The sequence below is a fragment of the Physella acuta genome, unplaced genomic scaffold, assembly GCF_028476545.2.
Source record: "Physella acuta isolate Inbredline_101_S28 unplaced genomic scaffold, ASM2847654v3 ptg000454l, whole genome shotgun sequence".
NCBI classification, from domain to species: Eukaryota; Metazoa; Mollusca; class Gastropoda; family Physidae; genus Physella; species Physella acuta.
Genome location: NW_026731973.1, coordinates 185,189 through 205,642, shown reverse-complemented (window position 1 = coordinate 205,642; position 20,454 = coordinate 185,189). Strand labels below are relative to the sequence as shown.

Sequence of the window (20,454 nt, the reverse complement as noted above, 5' to 3'; positions counted from 1 at the left end):
TGTTTAGTCTTGTTACAATTCTATTTGTTATTAGGTTTATATTAACAAATGCAACTCCACACATTGTCATGAAAGATTTATTTGGCAGGAAAATGATTTGTTATTTTTGTTATTTACTGACTTTTTATTTTACCATTTTTCGTGTAAGCAGCATTTTCCTCAATTCATCTCACCACAATGACCAGGTTCATTGCATTATGTCTTTCATTTACATTTTACAAGAAAAATAAACCGGGAGTGATCTCCCCTAAACTTTCTCGAATATTCTTATATAAAATAACAGGGGATGGGAACTCGGGCTATAGACATGATTTTTAATCCATTTTAAATACTTAAAGTTTTAAAAATAGAATAAAATCTCGTAGTCAAATTAATTGCACACCAAGTGAAAGCCAAATAAAAAAGCGCATAATAGTGCGCAATATTATTAGTACTTTTAAAATTTACATTAGTTTTTTGAGAAATCGGAAGTAGCGTAAAGTACTACTTCCAGTCAACGGAAATTACTCAAAATTTAACAGAAGGTAGAGAATTAGATCTTTTACTTACATGTGAAATTCCATTTATCTATCTGAAATAGTACTCAAGTTATAGGCTTTTGAAAAATTCAAAGCAGGAAAAGTACCACTTCCGGTTATCGGAAATCGCTCAAAAGTTGATACGGATCTACGATTTTGATAAAATACTTATATATGAAATTTCATCAACCTAGCTGTAACGGTACTCAAGTTATCGTGTTTACACAAGGACACACACACAGACAGACAGACAGACACACAGACAGACACACAGACATACGGACAAGATTGAAAAATTATGTTTTTCCGTATCAGTGAGGTGTAAAACGTCGAGATTTGTAAAAATCTCGATTTTTTTTTTTTGCACGATTACAAGACTTTCTCTATACTTCGTATATACGAGAAAGTAAAAAGGTTTAATAACAAGATTTTATGTAATAATGCACTAAAAAGGAGAAAATAAATTATACACTACTATTTAAATAACTATAATGAAAAGCGTGGGTCTCTTCCTAAATATTAGCAAAGGTATCCAATAGATACTAAAGTGACCTACGCTTTTCTTTATAGTTATTTAAATAGTAGTGTGTAATTTATTTTCTCCTTTTTAGTGCATTATTACATAAAAGCTTGTTATTAAAACGTTTTTATGAAATTAATTTTTTTAGTACTTTACATGTTTTATTTACATTAGATTTACATGACTAAAAACCATTCCGCGCCTATTAAACGCGATGACGCGTGTCTAATAGCGCGGAATTTTTTGATGAGACAGCCTACTAATAATTTGGATAACATTTTAATTAATTCGAAAAAAATTAAGTAGGCATCCAATTGAGTCAAATTTAATGTCATGTTGCATTGTCTTTATGTCTTTACCCACGTTCCAACTACGAACCGTATCTGTCAGTTAGAAGTGCCAGTAATTTTGCTCGGGCGTTTCGATCTAGACGGCCGACTGACGGACGACAGAGGAAGTGAGTTAAATATAAACTTTTAAAAAGTGTGTATTCCCGTAGAGCGAAAATAGAAGTTTTCAATGGGGAAGTGTAAGTTTCAAATTCATGCTTTATATAGCACCAAATAGTTTCGGGATTTTGTGAAATTATGTTTGTCACCTTTATTTGTAGAGACATACGTGGCAAGTCTTTACAGCCGAGATTTTTCAATCAAACTGTGAGTATGTATCAATTACTTAATGAATCTGAGTGTTTGTTTGAACTATTAACAGAGTGTTTATGTAATGGTGGTTCAAAGTAACATCAAACTTCTAAACACGATGAATGTAGTAAATATTCAAAGTGTTGTGAAAATAGGTAAATTTAAATTAAATTGGTGTGTTGTGTTGTTTATGTATGTCTTCAGTAGTTAATGGATATTATGATTTTTGTTTTTATCATAGAATTGCGTCGGAATAAATAATTGTGTTCCTAATAAGCGAAAAAGTATAATAAAGCATAAAAAGAATACTTTATAAAGGAAACATTAATATCTTTTTTGAGAAATCGGAAATAGCGTAAAGTCAAACTTCCGTTCATTGGATACCACTTACGTACCTATGTATACAAATTTGTTTCGCTAACTGAATCTATGCTCTAGTTATTAGGTTTTTTAGTAATTTTATTGATCATAAAATTAAAGAACCGATTTCTTTTATCGGAAGAACTCAATAACTAATTGTGATCTAAATATAATATTTTCTGCTTATAAATGCAATTTCGTTTCAATCCTAATATATAAAACGCCATGTGCGCTCTTCTCTCTCTCTCTCTCTCTCTCTCTCTCTCTCTGTCTGTCCGCAAAATATTTTCGCCGGACATCACGTCAGAAACGGCAGCGATATATGGAGAACTTTATACGGACTTTCGTTGAAAATAATATGTTAGATGTTTTAAATGTATAACCACAATTTTATTTAAAGATGAAAAATAAAAATTGAAGGCGTATTCGAATGTAGAGAAACAGTATTATTTATTGTCACAGACTGTATTATTATGTATCCTTATTATATTGTGTTTTGCATGAATGAAGAGTACCTGGCTAGCGGAAGGACTGTCTGAGCGATCGTCATGTGTTTTTCCGTGTTTTGGGTGAGATCGCTCATTGACGTAAGGGGAGAGAAAGTTGTGAATAAAAGAGAGAGCGAAAGGTGAACGGTTGTGGTGTGCTAGAACTTGAACCTGAGGACTGTGGCTGTGAATGTAGGATGTTACTACGACACTTTGTTTCTTGACTGTGATTGTACTTATACCAGTTGTGACCATGGATTTACTATGGATCTATTAATTCTCTGTACAAAGTGTAAATAAAGTTATTGTTTCACAACTACTGTTGCTCGTATGAGTATATTGAAGAACCCACAATAACAACAAAGAATTCATGTTGTTACATATGGTGTCAGAAGTGGAGGCAATAAAGTGATGTTGCTACATTGTATTACTGTTACTTATGATGTCACAAGTGGTTGAAGAATTGGTGCTACATATGTCAGAAATGGAGATATTACAGTCTGTGGTCTTCCACTGTTTACCAAGTACGTCAAGTTCTTGAAAGTCATCTATCTACACTCAAGTCAGAAGGGTTGCTGTAGTCAAGTCAGACGTCTTGTTCAAGTCATCAACGTGATAATTTTTATCACCTTATTTCGATATTGTCTCACCAATGTCGAGTAAATATCGTCTGTGTGTTTTTTCTGTTTGGATTTAGCCGATCAAGTCTTAGTGTTTCTTTTCTACTGTTTGGATTTAGCTGTTCAAGTTTTTTCTATATGGATTAGCTGTTCAAGTTTTTCTACTGTTTGGATTTAGCAGATCAAGTTTATTTTTGTTACTGTTCCTAAAGATGTCTTATCTAAAACTGGACAAATTTCTACTCTGTAACAGGCTACTAGAACTATTTTGAATTTTTTTCAACTTTTTGGAATCAACAAAGTGAACTATTTTTGTACTATATATGTACTATGAACTTTTCTTGGATTACTAGATGTCTCTAATCAACTGAACAAAGCCAGAATACAAGAAAGGGTATTGTAAATTAATTAACATTTATCTATTGTCAACTAATGAATTTATATTTTATGTCATAGAAAATATATCAAAATGTTATGTTTTGAAGAATATCTAGCACTAGCGAGGGCGCAAGGCATTAAGAAGATGAAGAAGCAGATAGCCTGGGCAAACACTCGATTTGACCGAGACATAGAAAAAGCATTAGAAGCATGGGACGAAGAAAATGAACAACCCAGACTAGCTCATGGAAAAGTAATAAGAGAATTAGATGGTGAGACAGAAATAGTGCGTAATAGATCAAGAGCTATTACAGAGGTGCAAAAAGAAGAAGAAATGTCAGATGGAGATAAAGTAGAGGAGACTGTACAATCAAAAGGAAAGCGGAAAAAAAGAAACAGAAAACAGAGAGCAGATAAAAGGGCTGAAACTTTGGAAAAACAAGTAGGCCTACATGAACTAGAATATAAACAAGAACTATTAGAAATGAAAGCTATAACAGACACAAATGAACCAAAATTAGAAAGTGAACAGACAGAATTTAAAGCAGAACTTGAAGAAGTAAATATTGGCAACCTTTGGAATGAAGAACTAAGTAACATAGTCCAGGAAGAATTGAAACCCAAGGATAAAACAGAGGTTGAACTTAATAATGATTTAAAGGTGACAGATACATTAGAATGTCTTAAGATCGACTCTTTATTGACTCAAACGCAGGTACACGAGAATATTATTGAAAGGTGTATCACAAGTCCATCAGAGAATGGTAGTCAAAATGATTTAATAAGCCCATCAGTTAATGGCAGTGATGATTTAATAAGTCCATCGGAGAATGGCAGGAATCATGATAAACTAATGATGATTAATGAATCAGTGAACTTAATAAGCCACAATGAAGAGAACGTACCTATTGAAGATTTACTTCGAAAATTGGAGTCAAACTATAAAGAAGATATACTAGAACTCAAGAATAAATTTAACAAAGAAATGGAGAAATTAACACAGAAATTTATGTGTGAATTAGAATCAATAAAGAAGCACAAGGAAGTTAAGAAAGATGAAACAGTAACTAGAAACTACAATGTCATTGGTGCACAGAATGAAAGTAAAAGAAATTTAGCAAACTATGAATACAGTCAACATGTTAATAAGAATGTCATTAATGTCATTAATGCACAGAATGAAAGAAAAAGAAATTTAGCAAACTATGAAAACAGTCACCATGTTTATAAGAAGCCAAAATCTAGATGTTTTTACTGCGGAAAAACAGGTCATTACCAAAATCAATGTTGGCATAGATTGGCAAATCAGAGAAGAAACAATTATGTACACAGAAAGTCATGTGAGAAATACTGTAATTTAAGAAATAATGTATCAAGTTCAATTCAGAATAACAAAAGTGTGAATAGGTATACTAATGGAAGTTACCGACGCAACACATATTATGAGAGGCCAAAGCAATGCCATAATATTTATATTGAGTTGGTTGATGAACCAAACGAACGTACACAAAGTAAGATAACTACTGACGTTGTTCAGAAAGCAGAAGAGAATATTAAAACAAATGAAGTAACACAAGTTTCACGAAGTCTAGGAAATCATTATGGTAGCAAAGCTAAAAGCTACAATTTGAGGGAGAGATGGCATACAGGTCATCGTCAACTGCACGAGAACGATTACTCATGCTATAGAGGATGCTAAGATTAAATTATCAATTGACAGTTTATTAATATTATACAGTCTGTAACTGTAATATATAAATATCAAACAATTTGTATCAGTAAATATAAATTATATAAATTGTGTAATATTTCAAAAGAATGAAAACTGTATTATGTTAAACCTATTCTATACTATTAATTAACAGTGAATAAAGTAAATCAAGTAAAAGTTAGAGACTATTTATTCCGCATAACAATAAGACGGAAGTCTCAATGATGAATTGTATCAGTCGATACCTGTGAAAGGCAAGAATGTTGTGTTGTGACCTAGATATGACTGAAATGGGTCGACTAGGGGAGACAACAAAGTATATTACTCATGCGTGGTAATAACATACCTTGATGATAAGGAAGTTTTTTTACTACATAGGATATAGTTATTTAAATTATGAGTTGAATTAAGTCTTTGATAATTTCAACTATGTATTATGTTTGGTAATAAGGTCATGTACCAGACTCGTTTGGTAATTTATTAAACTCATTTGTCTTGTTTATACTACAGTTATTGGGTAATTGAAATATTTTTTCCTCCTATGTGAATGTATATTGATACATTAAATATTAAATATAATGCTTGTACATTTAAAGTTTTTGTTCAAAACACTGACATATTTTAATTATCACTGATATAGTCACTACATACTGTTGTATTTGTATGCACTATACATTTATGACTACAAGTGCTTAGTCTAAAATGAATATATTTTACTCTACTTTGAGTTGTACACAATTTTTTGTTGTCTGGCACATGATCCTGCCCTACCAATACTGTATTTATAAATTTTGTTGTCTGGCACATGATCCTGCCCTACTAATATTGTATTTATAAATTTTGTTACACAAAATTTTATTCGAAGGGGGGACGTGTCACAGACTGTATTATTATGTATCCTTATTATATTGTGTTTTGCATGAATGAAGAGTACCTGGCTAGCGGAAGGACTGTCTGAGCGATCGTCATGTGTTTTTCCGTGTTTTGGGTGAGATCGCTCATTGACGTAAGGGGAGAGAAAGTTGTGAATAAAAGAGAGAGCGAAAGGTGAACGGTTGTGGTGTGCTAGAACTTGAACCTGAGGACTGTGGCTGTGAATGTAGGATGTTACTACGACACTTTGTTTCTTGACTGTGATTGTACTTATACCAGTTGTGACCATGGATTTACTATGGATCTATTAATTCTCTGTACAAAGTGTAAATAAAGTTATTGTTTCACAACTACTGTTGCTCGTATGAGTATATTGAAGAACCCACAATAACAACAAAGAATTCATGTTGTTACATTTATGCAACCGGAAAAGCATTAATATATGTGAAAAAGAACGCATAAAACGGTGACGTCACTAATGACGTCATCTGCCGTGTTTAGAATAAAAAGAAATGAACTATTTCATTCAAATTTGATTTAGATCTACGTACACTATGGAACGTATACAATACAATTTTTCCGGCCTAAACTCATAAAATTTATTTTATGTATTTGGATTCTAGATCTAGAGATTCTAGATCTAGACTAAATCTAAATCTAAATCTACGCAATAACTAGATCTAGACGTAGACGCTAAGATCTAGATTTAGACTCTAACTTCTCTAAAATGAAAATCAATTCCAAAAATAAATTTCTATATTAGGACTAAACTATTTCAAGACTTATTTATTTTATTCAAAATCTTTGTTTGGAACTGGCTAATTTGGGATAAAAAAATTAATTTGAAAGAATAGGCATATTCGCGTAAGTTAAGATTTTAAAATACGTGTTTCATTCCCCGTTTTTTATAAATAGCGAAGATGTTAGTGTACATTAAACCACGCAGGTGGTGCGGGTTCGAGACACACCAAGTCAACTTAGATAATGTATTTTTTTTTTATTATGCTCGGGCTAAACTTAAAAAAAAAATTCTTTTAGGAATCTAGATCTAGATTGTCGGGTGTCCGATATGGCACTTCCCGGCGCCGCAGGCGCTTCAAATTTGGCAGGATCTTGCCTTGGGGCGACAGAACACGGGGGCCGGTTGGCCGAAAAGTCTACGATGAGGGGGTCAAAACTGACCTCGACTGACCGGTAGGCTACCTTATATGAGCTATAAATCGAAAAAAAATGTCCACGGAGGAACCTCTTCACAACTCCTGAGGTCGTAGACCGACCCTCGGGCGAATTAATTAAGCATGCAAATTCTCAATGTTTTCGAAAGCCTAAGCGAAGCTGGGCAGCATTCCTAGTTTATAAAGAAATGCCCAAAGTTATGTGTTGCAATAATAAATTAACGAGCCAACAACCTACTAAATACGTTTTTCATAATGTGTGCACAAACCTTAAATATGTTATGCAATTTTAGAACTCTACAGAAACATTTGGAAAAAGCTACATACGAGATAGAAAAACGTTTATATTAAGATGTACAAACAACAGCTAATTAGGTAATGATTTTTCTTCATTTTTCATCAGTAGCTTTTAAAAAGCTGTAGTTACACGTTAATTATAGGCCTATATATTTAAATGTTATGCTTATCTGAGAAATATATTATATAAAATAGTTATTGGTAAAAACGCAATGTGCTTTATTACACGCTGAAAGATATTGGTGGCAAATCAAAGAAATAAATGTAGAGCTAAAAATCCGACATATTTAAAATAGCATAGGCTACCAATACCCATTAGAAAAACCAAATTATATACATTATTAGTCAATACAACACCATATTAAATGCATAGACTGATCGAGACACTTAAATGATTCCGTTAAAAACCCGGCTGTTCGGTGTTATTTATGGTTTTTTTGTAAAAAATAATTTGTATTAGTTTCGGCCGAGAAAAGGGTGTAAATTTAATAGCGTACATCTAGACAGATAGATCGATCGATCTTAATCAAATTTGTATGAAATAGTTCATTTTATTCATGTTCTAAAATTGGAAGATAACGCCATTAGTGTTGTGTACTTTCTGTAGTTTAAACATGTGACATGTGACGTAATTGTTTTTTGCGTTCTTGTCACAACAATAAACACTTTCCGGTTGCGTAATTGAATAAGTGTTTCTACTTTCAAATACGACTTTATTTTTATTTTCTTTCTTTAAATACAATTTGGTTAATACATTTAAAACATTCAACATATTATTTTCAACAAAAGTCCGTATCTTTAAGTTCTCCATATATCGCTTAACATACTGATCACATAGACTAAAAATGTTGCGGACAGAGAGAGAGAGAGAGAGAGAGAGAGATAGAGAGAGAGAGAGAGGTAGAAGGAGAGGAAGAGAGAAAGAGAGAGAAGTGCGCACGTGGGCTTTTATATATTAGGATACATAGTTACAGCTGAGCATTGTGATAAGAAACCATGGCACACAACGATAAAACGGATATTCAGTGTTTAAACAAAATACCAAATTACAGAATTCGCCCAATTAGACTAATTACAAAAGATGTATATCCGCCATCATATTGTATTTGGCTTCATTGGAAATTTGGTTTACTCATGTATTTGATAATCTTAACTTCCATAATATCAGAAACACCCAAAGCTTTCAATCGGCTTTGCAGTTTACACAGATATGGTATTTTTGTGACCTGCTTTTCGTTACTTTTTGGCTGTTTTTCTAAGTTCGCAGGTTTCTAAAAACTGAAAAGCCTACTTCTTTTTTTATTTATTAGCCTATACCCACCATATTTTCAGTAATAGTTCCTCATGCAAAAATACAATTTTTGTCGCGAGGGAATTGTGATGGCTTTCATAGAAAAAAAGTAAATGGTAAATAATGTGCAAAATTTGAAACTTTTGAATACTAAAAAGGATACGATTTTTTTAAACCTAGTAAAATTTCTACTAGTAGTAATTTCAAAAAGTTTTCGTGACATAAGTTGTAATATATACTGAAATATAAGCAGTTTAAATTTGATTTAAGTGTATGAATTTAAAAAAATCCATAGTATTTTTTGAAATACCGTAAACATTCATAAAAATGGCGAAGGTTTTTTGGGTTTCAATGAAAACCACAATTGTTTTCAACCCCTTTTTTGCTGTTTAATACTTACTTTCATGTGTCAAACTTGGTAAAAGTATTCACAAGGCTTTAAATATTAAATTGTAAAAAATAGAAAAAAAACGGAGCATATGCCCTTAAAGTATATTTATTGGTCCGCTATTTGATTATCTAATGGAGTACTATGTGCCCTGTTACGCCCCGCGTTTTGAGCTATTTCAAGGAGAACCATGAGCCCCTTATTTACGTGCGCGTAATGCACCAAATTCTAAACATGTAAACGGAGCTTTGTTTCCTCCAACATATGAATATTAAAAGAAGAGCTGTAAGCCATAGAATTACTGTGAACGTTTGAATGTTGTTTACACTAGAGGCCGTGAATCGTTGTTTTTTTCTACGCATTAGTGTTGGTTTGTGATTGCAGGATAGTCAAAATATTGTTCATTTAAAATGTAATTTTTTTCTACAAAATCAAAATCAAGGTACAAGAAATACAATTAATTTTTTTGCAAAAAAAAATGTCAGTTTTGTCGAACTCTTTTGCTACCAAAACAGCCGGGTAACTACCTCACCCGGTCCCCTAAACTGCGGGTTTCTGTGTGCATATTTGTTTCTCCCTGTATATACATGAGATCAAACATTAGTTATATTTGTCATTCTTGTTTGTGTTCATTATAGTTTATGCTTAGGTTTCTCGCCGCATGGTTGTTTTGCTCTGTATAAAATTATATGAAATGTTATTTTTTTTTTGTCATTCCTTTTTGTGTCCATTAATAATAAATATTTTCCTTACTCAAATAGGTTATCACAATTTGAAATGTAACATGTTTCACAGAGAATCAGAGACCAAACAACCAACTCGTGTAGATAATGTGGATTTGGAAATAGCAGCCGACATTGTCGGATGTTTTAAAGCCAATTTTGACAACCTCACAGACTTTACGGTCAACGTTGACGACACCAAGTTCAACTGCCACAAGTTTGTCTTAAGTTCCTGCTCTGGTTTCTTTGAGGCTCTCATGAGGACAGATATGAGAGAAAAATCTAAATCAAGCTGTACCATAGAGGGCATCTCTCCAGAAATATTTGGTCTGATACTTGATGTTATATATAAAGGGAGAAACGTCTTAAATGAGGAAAATATGATTGAAATTTGGCATGCAGCAACCCAATTGCAGATTACATTATTAATCTCAGCTTTTGAAAAGTTTGTTGAAAAAAGGATAACTTTTGAAAATTACAAGATGATTTTGCAAAACGCAGAAATGTTAAGTTCATCGAAGGTAATATCCAAAGTGAGAAATGCATTGGCTTCATTTTACTTTGATTTAGTATCCTCTGAAAATTTCATGGAACTAACTTTAAACGAGCTGCTAGATATTCTTCAAAGTGATCAACTCACAGTATGCCCCGACTTTTGCGTCACTACTGTGTTACGGTGGGCAAGTGCTGAGGATAATTCCAGTCAGCCCGTCGTTGAAACGTCTCAATGTTCTCATCCAGATATTCCGCAGATAAAGTCCATGGATTTAGAATGTGTAGATTCCTCAAATCAAATTGATCGCAGATCCTGTCTTGATAAGTTGCTCGCTGTCATCCCACTCCAAAACACCAGCAAAGAGTGTCTCACTATGTTGATGAATAATGAATTCATTACTGAAAATAAAAAAGCGGTATCAACAGTAAATCGAATTGCTGCTACTAGACTTGATGTTTCTGAGCAAGAGAGATCACTAAAAGTAGGAAACCAGCACGATATGTTTGGACTAGGAAATGTAAACAACACTTTTCCTCCACACAATATAACATGCAAACACTGCAATCAAAAGGCTATAACCAGCGGTCAACTGGATTGATATTTCCTTAATTCGAGTTCCAATCCGACTTTTATGGCTCATATTTTTATACATATTCTCAAAACAAGCCAAACGTAATTCCGAAGAAAAAAGCGTGGATCAATGTTGCTGTTCATGTAAACAATTTCCAAGCCAAATTTCTTTATAGCTACTATAGCATGAGTGGTAGTCCACATATGAATCATATCATCCTTCTACCTATAGTTTTAACACTGCTCCCGTTCGAAAACTGCTACTGCCCGCTGCCGCCGATTTCATTTCCTTTTCATTTAGTCTTGCGGAATTTTGACCGCATAACTGAAACGGTACTCAGGTTATAATGTTTATATACAAACTGACAGACATAAGGGCATACAGACAAAATAAGTTTAAACATTAGAGGGAGGTGTGAAACGACACGATTTGTAAAAATATTGATTTCGATTTTTTTTTTTTGCAGTTTTACATTGCTTTATGTTGTGAATATAAGAATGTTTTAAAAATTATATTTCTTGAATTATTTAAAAGTTATTTTTCTTCTTTGAATTTGAAATTGTGCCATTTGAGGGGATTTTCTCCAATATTATTGAATGTTTCGCGTTACATTGTTATACGTCCTCTAGCTTATTGACCACAGATTCAGCCGTACTATATTTCTGGATTTGCTGCTATGACTTTTTTTCTACCTAAGAATAATCTGCAATGAAGCAGTTGTATGATTATGGAGTTTTCTAACGTACATGGGTTGCTGTCCAAAGTTAACTAGACTCATATGGTCGTGTATGTTTTGTTAATTGTACTTACTTTTTAAAAAATTGTTTGTGTTATCATTAATATTTGGAAACCGTTTATGACATTTTATAAACATTATCTATGTATCGTTTTATTTAATTCAATTGGTTTTGAACTTATACTTTATATGTATGAAAAGTATAAAAAATGAATTATCTAAATTTTTGTAGGTTTTTGTTTTTTTAATGTGTTGTTATTTTGTTCAAACTGGTTAGAGAAAAGTATTGTTATGAATATGATAAAGGTCTGAAAGAAAGACCATCTTTACAGTTATTTAAATAGTAGTCAATAATTTATTTATTAGTGCATTATTACATAAAACCTTGTTATTAAAACGTTTTTTATGAATTTTTAAAAGTATTTTACATGTTTTATTTACAATAGTTACATGACTAAAAACCATTGCGCACCAACTGAACGTGATGACGCCCATGGCGAATACTATCCTATAGTTTATATAATATAATCAAATTTATTATTGGGCACTTTTTAATAATGGTGATTACACATTTTAGCGCAACCCCCATATGGATAGCGCCCTAGGCGACCGCATAGTTCGCCTTATAGGTAGCACCGGCCCTGCAAATAACACCACTTTTTAAAAACTACACATGATTTTTTGCATCAGTTTTTTTTCTCATGCTTTTAATTTTGCAAAATGATTAATAAGCTCCTTGAGATATATTTTAGCTGCTTCTGAATGTTAGATACTTAGGATGGCTAAGTACTGACCCGATGGGCTTATCTACAATTAGTTTCAGAACATCTTAATATCATTATACTAAACAAATAATGAGATTAAAAAAAAAATCAATCATAGAAATCAAAATCTCCTTCCTGGTCACAGTGAAATTTTAAAGAATGCTTACACTAACTAGTGTACCCGTCCGCGTTGCTGCGATCTAGTTTTACAAACAAATTTGTAATGGTATTATCAACGCGTTAATAATTGTGTATTTTTTAGTCGTGTGGCCTTATTTTCTAAAACTGAGATAGTTAAAATGTAAACAACGCCACTGGTTTTTTTTTATCCTTGTTTCTTGGGCGCTGGTTTGTCCACTTTACCGAACAGACGCCCTTGGGCGTGCTGCTTGAAAAACCAACTGTACGATAATCGTCATATGTTATTGTGTTGTTGAACACATTTCAGCGAACCCATAAGGGTGTCGCGGGAGTGACATGTTACCCTACCGTATGTAGCCAGATGCTACACCTGGTTCGGTTTTAATCCGCCGTAAGGTGCTCCTGTACTTGGTGTCATCTGTAAACCGGGGGCGTTGAAGGCCACTCCTGTTGCAGTTTGATCGTTGAATAAGTAGGAAGCGCAATCAACGGATCTCTTTCACTCAGGTAGCCACTGGCTATCTCGGGACGCCCAACCTTTTCTACTGCTGATGTGCTGGAGGACACTCCTTATTCGATTTAGGTATCGATTATAGTAGCCCTCCGTATCCTTACTGTATGGCGCTCATTATAACTAATGTAGGTGCCGTAGAGCTCGAGGGGAAGCCCAGAGCGTACCGGATTACGCAACCGCCTGGGTGCGGGCTGATGCGCCTGTGGATTTGACGCTGCGCCGGATATTCAATCAACGGACTCCAAGTGCAAAGATATATAGTGTTAGTAGCACCAAATGGGCCCTGTTCGACTACCCCCCCCCCCCCCCAAACAGACACACACTGAATGCCAATGTTTGTATAGTAAGAAAGGACTAGGGGCCTTTTGGAACTTTGAATTATTTCTACAGTAGAAAAGAAACTGGATTTCCTTTTTACTTTCTCGTATATACGAAGTATAAAGAAAGTATTGTAATCGTGCAAAAAAAACAATCGAGATTTTTACAAATCTCGACGTTTTACATTTCACTGATACGGAAAAACATAATTTTGCAATCTTGTCCGTATGTCTCTGTGTGTGTGTGTGTCTGTGTGTGTGTGTGTAAACACGATAACTTGAGTACCGTTACAGCTAGGTTGATGAAATTTCATATATAAGTATTTTATCAAAATCGTAAATCCGTATCAACTTTTGAGCGATTTCCGATAACCGGAAAGGGTACTTTTTCTATTTTGAATTTTTCAAAAGCCTATAACTTGAATACTATTTCAGATAGATAAATGAAATTTCTCGTGTAAGTAAAAGATCTAATTCTCTTCGTTCTGTCAAATTTTGAGTAATTTCCGTTGACGGGAAGTACTAATTTACGCTATTTCCGATTTCTCAAAAACGCATCTAAATTTATAAAGTATTAATAATATTGCGCATCATTATGAACATCTTTATTTAGCGTGCACTTGGTGTGCATTTCTTTTTTCTACGATATTATATTCTATTTTTAAAAATTTGAGTAATTAAAATGGATTAAAAATTGTGTCTTGAAGTCTATATCCCGAGTTGCCATCCCCCATAGTGTTATATTAGAATATTCGAGAAAGTTTAGGGTTATCGGAAATCGCTCAAAAGTTGATACGGATCTACGATTTTGATAAAATACTTATATATGAAATTTCATCAACCTAGCTGTAACGGTACTCAAGTTATCGTGTTTACACACGGACGCACACACAGACACACACACAGACACACAGACATACGGACAGAATTGCAAAGCCCAGTTTTTCAGACTGGATTACGCATAAAACCTCTTAATTTTGATAAATCTGGATTGATAATTTTTGCCCGATTAAAATAAGTCCTCTATACTTCGGATGTGATGAAGGACTGAGATGTAATACGGTGAAAATTGTTAAAATTTCATGTGATTTTTGTGCACGATTACAATACTTTCTCTATACTTCGTATATACGAGAAAGTAATAAAGCTTCTAGAAAATCAAATTGTGTGTTGCTACTTGTTCATTAATAAATAAATTTAATAAATATAATGTGTATCTACAGTTGAGAAATAACGGAGTCGCCCCATCAGAGGCCTAGCGAGGGGGGGGGGGGGGCGGATCGCACCGGGTGACAACATTTAAGGGGGGGGGGTGACACCAAGGCGAAAAATAGCAAAATATATAGAGAAAAATTTGAGGGGGGTGCACATCGAAAGTTTGAGCGGGGGGGGGGGGGGGGGGGGGGGGGGGGAAGGGTCGCTACGCCTCTGGGGGTATGACACCATTAAGTACCGCACCGGGTGACACCCGACCTCGCTACACCACTGCGCCCCATTCTTCGGACTTTATATACGCCTCCTTGCTCCCGACACTATTATATTGTATAAAGTCCACAGAACACCTCCAATACCCATTCCCAATATATCCACGATTAAAAAAAAGTCCATTAAAACTAAGCCCACTAAAGAGCTCACGTACGTTGAGCAACATGAACACACAAGCTATAAGCCCATTAATCCAACAGGGTTTCTTTCCTACTTTTTTTCTCCGTAGTTAGTGGGTCGTGTATGTATTATAATATCTCTTGGCAATCAAAACCTGCGCGGGCGTGCACTGTTTATATTATACGAGCTGACCCGCTGCGTATCATACGCCGCTATTTAGTTTTTTTTTCTACTTTTCAGTAATTTATAATTTGTGAATTCGACAGTACCAATGCTGCCATTGAAAATATTTGCTTAAAAACACTACCCCCCCCCCCCACGTGAAAGCAGCCTCCTATTAGTTACCTCCTCTAAGTTCAAAATCGTTTCAAACTCAATTATCTGCCACTAATAGCCGTCACCAAACCCGTCTCTATGATTGTAAAATGTAAACAGAGTAAACACCGCTCACCAGATCATGTGGGGGTGGGGTGGGGGTGGTAGTGATAGTGATAGAGAGGAAGAGAGGGGACTGCAAAGGCGCGCTTGCAGCTTGTTTTCTAACTGATCCCAGAAGAGAATTATATATATAGATATTTTCTATATAACGATCTATTGTTTTTAAATATCTTTCGATTGTGAGGGAGGGGGTAGCGGTGGACGTACTCCATGTGTGTGAGGGAGAGGAGGGGGGGGGGTTAATAAATAAGCATTCAGCAATTAACCCTTAAGACGATAATTCTATCGGGCAATCTCAACTCTTCATAGACAAGTTTATAGTTCAAAGGTCATGTTCTGCAATCTTCATATTTTCAGTATTGCGAAATAACACCGTTTGTTCTGTAAACTACCATCACTAACGTTATCAAGCGCTTGACGAACAGTTTTACATGTTCTAAATTTCTCATTCGCTCTATATTTGGTAAATATATTATGGTAAACATGGAGCCAAATACGATTACTTATTTCTGAACTACGTATGCGAACACTACAACAGAATCACAGAATCAAATTGACAAAATAAACAACGCAGTAGAAATATAACATTGGGAAATCCCGTTGTGAATTTCTAAATTTACTTTAGACTATATATGGTCTGACTTAGACGACCCTCAGTGTTTGTGACGCCTGTACCATACACACATAACCTGATACTAAATGATATCGTGTTTTTTGGCTTAAGTGGAATGTAGAAGCATGAATCAAGTGTAGTACAGTGCAAGAAAAATAAAATGGTGATACATTGTGAGAATCATATCACGTACAGATTTTAATAAAAACCCTCCAACCTAGTGGTTGATCCATAAATGACGTCATGCTTTTTTGCCGATTCGTACTCCCCCCCTCCCCTCCATCACAATTCGTCACAAAAAAGCCAGACCCCCCCCCCCAGTAAAATGACGTCACACCTCAGCCTAAAACCCTCCTCAAAACTGCAGTTGAATTTTTCTTAAAACATCAATATTTTTTAAAAATTTTGTCTGTACTCTGTCAACATAGAGTATTTAAGCATTTTTTTTAATTTTTATTGCAATGTATTAAAAACAGTTTTCGAAAACACAAAATAGCGGCTAAAATTCGTTTTCTAAAATTGTTTTTTTTATAATGCAAAATTGTGACGTCACATCATCTTACCCCCCCCCCCCCCTCTCTAACAAACCGTCACGAAATTACAGACCCCCACCCATCTTCGAGTGTGACGTCATTTATGGACGACCCCTAGGCAAAAATGGAACAAAAATGTAGTATGTACAGAATCACATTTATTAATCAGACTACGCCCTCATTCCTAGATATTTAAGGGTCTACACCCCCACCCCCACGGAAGTATCAAGAAACCCCGCAACCTGTCTGAATGTCTAAAAGAAACACTTTATCTAAGAAGTTTATAAAATCATGGTTCTCATCTTAGCCGTCTTGCACATCATATCAGAAATCATGCATTACTATAAGTTAGTAGATAGAGCTGACGATAAGCGTATGGTTAGCAAATTGTAACGAGCGATATGTAATACACATGAGTGAGCAGACATGGAAAGTAGAGACTTAATAAATAAAACAGTGTATGTTAAAATTGTTCAGCCAAATTTCTGTTTATGTTTTCAACAACTGTCTTTAAAAAATAAAAAAATCCAATATAAAAATGTTGTTCTTAGCTCTTTTATTTCTAGATTCTATGTGTAATTTACTTGGAAGACACGGCTTTTTTTATTAGCTTGACGTCAACACGGGACGTCAACCAACTTAATAAATGAAAATTTAATAACTTTCAACACATTCATATAAGACACGCAGGTACCTACTTTTGTTTAGCTAATATTAAACACGTAACGAGGAATAAAATAATCACACCTATACCACTAGTCACAGATAAATGTAATCCTTAATCATCATCTCTTGTTGAATGACTGCCTATTAAGTTGTGATAAGATCATATATAATGATGATGGCTACTTGATACCTACATCACTGTCACGCGGATATAAAATTAGAACAGGATATTCCCACTTCATTTGTATGTACAATAGACACGTTTATTTACGTTTTAGAACATCATAAGTGATTTAATACCTTAGAGCAGGGGTCGGCAACCTTTTGAAGCAGAAGAGCCAAAAGTTGCAATTTTCAAAATTTCCCTGGTTTTAAAGAGCCACTAAGATTTTTTAAATTTCAAATATTTTTTTTGATTAAGATTATTAGTTTTTTTGCAAGGAGCTGAAGAGCCGCATCTTGATATCAAAAGAGCCGCATGCGGTTCGCGAGCCGCAGGTTGCCGACCCCTGCCTTAGAGAAACAAGTTTTTATTTAACACCAATCTTGAAAGAGATCGAGTACTATGTGAAATATAGTAAAGGTAGAGTTTCCTTTCGAAATTGACTGTCCATGGGGCAAGTGAAGTAGAGCTCACCTGTTTCTATGACCTCGGCATGTAAAGGGAAAGTGTGGTCAACACTATGCCAAGCCGCCTTTAATTTCCCTAAGATGAGTTAGGTACTCGTTAGAGCTGGGTGGGCTCAGGGGTGTTCTACGTACTTGAATCCGAATTTCGGGTTAGCAGTCGTATTCTCTACCATTCGACTGCATCGTCTTTTATTTTACGTATCGGCAGCAGAATGAAAGCTTGGGTATTTTCAAATATATAGTGTCTTTCTAAAATGAAAGATCAACAATATATTAATGAAATTGATACAGGCGTAGAAGGGGTATTATCATATGTTATAAGTTGATAAATTAATATCAATTTATACTGTAATAGGTAAAACGTTCTTTATTTTATTGTGCACCTTCGGTTTTGTAAAGGAAAAGAATAGTCGCAACCAAAAGGACATGTTAAATAGAAACTCTGGTATGATTAAAAGCCTATTCATTTGATTCAAAGGTAGTCATTTAATTGCCCATGTATCTCACTAAAAACTTTCTCTCCCCCTCCCCTCACAACAAGAAAGTGTACAGCCTCCCCCCCCCCCCCGAAGGAGATGGAATTTATATAGAAAACATACTTTTACCAGTTTCGCCCCCACCCCGGAAAATATCAAGTGCCCCCCCCCCCCCCCCCGGAGAAAAAAGTCTGAAAAAAAAACACTGGAGTTGGAATATAATTCTAGACTCTTCTAGATCTGCCCTTGTCATAAAAAATAACTTCTGTACATGCCGCTATAAGACAGAACAGGTGATTTAAGTAGAGCTTTGTGTCGTCATTGTACATGGGGCGGGGGCAGTGTTTCTTTCTGGCTTCTCTTCGGGAGGGGGGTTGGGTACAGAGTTTCTTTCAGGCATCTCTAAATGACACATAGACAAGTGTAGCTGTTTTACAACACCCCCCCCCCCCCCTCCCGAAGAAAGTCTACCCCCCCCCCCCCCCCGAACAAAATGGAATTTATATAGAAAATATATACTTTTACTAGTGTCCGCCCCTCCCTCCCGGAAAATGTTGACCGCCCCCCCCCCCACCGAAAATAACAAGTGCCCCCCCCCCCCTACTCGTAGAAAAAAGTCTGGAAGAAACACTGGTTGGGTACATATTAAAGACACTTTCTGTATTATCATGGGTGTGTGTCTAACCGAAATGAGGGACAATCTCACGTTTGTAAGCAATGGACGTGACTACAGCTCATATAAAACAGTGGGTCTACGCGGGAATGTAGGGCAAAGAATAAGATGAGGGGGAGGAATGGTTGGAGGTTTACAACGGCTACAGACTTTCCTGTAAGGGAGGTCACTGTTTTTATTATTGTCGGAAGCTAACGCAATCACCCCTGAGTCACGTGACTGGCTTCACCCCGCAACGTGTTCGTCCTCAAGGCGCTAACTAGGCAGTGCGTGGGGGGGGGGGGGGGGAAGGGGAGGACATAAACAGTGTACCTAAAACTGTAAACAAACAGCGAGAACCAAGCAAGCTGAAATAAGTTAAAATGTCTTTGCTTGTTTAGACTCTGCACTAGTTCAAGGCTGACGAAACGTATAATTTTATCATCCCTGCCCCCTCCCCCCCCCCCCCCCCCCCGTTCAATGATAGCACAAATTTCACGTTCTATTTATAGCGCACTGCGTGACGTGATATTTAGACCATCCATTCAGAACGCGAGACGAACATCGTACGATTGCATCACATGCCGGTCACTCGTGTTTCTAGCCGGCGAGCACAAGTGAAGTCTAAATTAAACCCTGAGCTGTGTATTGGCCCAGTAAACTTGTTGTAGCCTCCACTACTAAAAGTGCAGGCTACGTTTTTTTTTCTTCAAGAAAATGTGTTTTATAGCAAGAGAGATAAAGGGTCTTGTCCAGATAAGCCTCTCCACAAAAGCAAAAAGTGTACGCGCGAAAAGTTAAGCCTCGCCAATAGTGAAGTATTTCTGATGATTTGAATACCCTCGAGTGTTAGGGTTACGGTTGGGGTTAGAGTTGGGGGTTAGGATTTAGGTTAGGGTTAAAAGTCCCAACAATCAAACATTTTCATGCAAATTATTACTGACTAGTCAAAAATTCCCCCTCTTCAATAAAATCTAAAAAGTACCAGTTTCGTATCCTCTTCTTTATAATCCTTTTTCTTTAGATGGCGAGGGTTAATTTTTTGCGTGGCTTATCCAGACAAGATCCAGATAAAAAATATCACTTGCTTTCAATTTTTACAGGATGACTAATCTACACCATACCATTGATTTAATCATAACGTGTGTTTTTGTTTAGAGGTTCGTCCAAAAATAATTTGACGTAATTACAATCACCCGACCTTTACTATGTCACACATCGTCACAAAACCTTACACCATCATAAAAAATGACGCCACAAAACCCTAGACAACGACATTTAAATGACGTCCCAAAATCATAGACCACCATGACACGTAGA

At 35.4% G+C, this 20,454-nt stretch overlaps 1 protein-coding gene across 1 annotated transcript; it reads left to right on the top strand.

Annotated features, from left to right (window-relative positions):
• The first annotated feature begins 1,761 nt into the window (after window positions 1-1,761).
• LOC131943408 (kelch-like protein 26) lies at window positions 1,762-11,493 on the top strand. Its single transcript, XM_059303511.1, has 2 exons — window positions 1,762-1,834; window positions 10,022-11,493. The coding sequence occupies exons 1-2, from the start codon at window positions 1,762-1,764 to the stop codon at window positions 11,074-11,076; spliced, it is 1,128 nt and encodes a 375-aa protein (XP_059159494.1). The 3' UTR covers window positions 11,077-11,493.
• Window positions 11,494-20,454: the final 8,961 nt, after the last annotated feature.

Coding starts and splice junctions, on each gene's coding strand:
- LOC131943408 (XM_059303511.1), top strand. CDS start 1,762: ATGGTGGTTCAAAGTAACATCAAACTTCTAAACACGATGAATGTAGTA. Junction 1,835..10,021: donor TCAAAGTGTTGTGAAAATAG/GTAAATTTAAAT, acceptor TTACTCAAATAG/GTTATCACAATTTGAAATGT.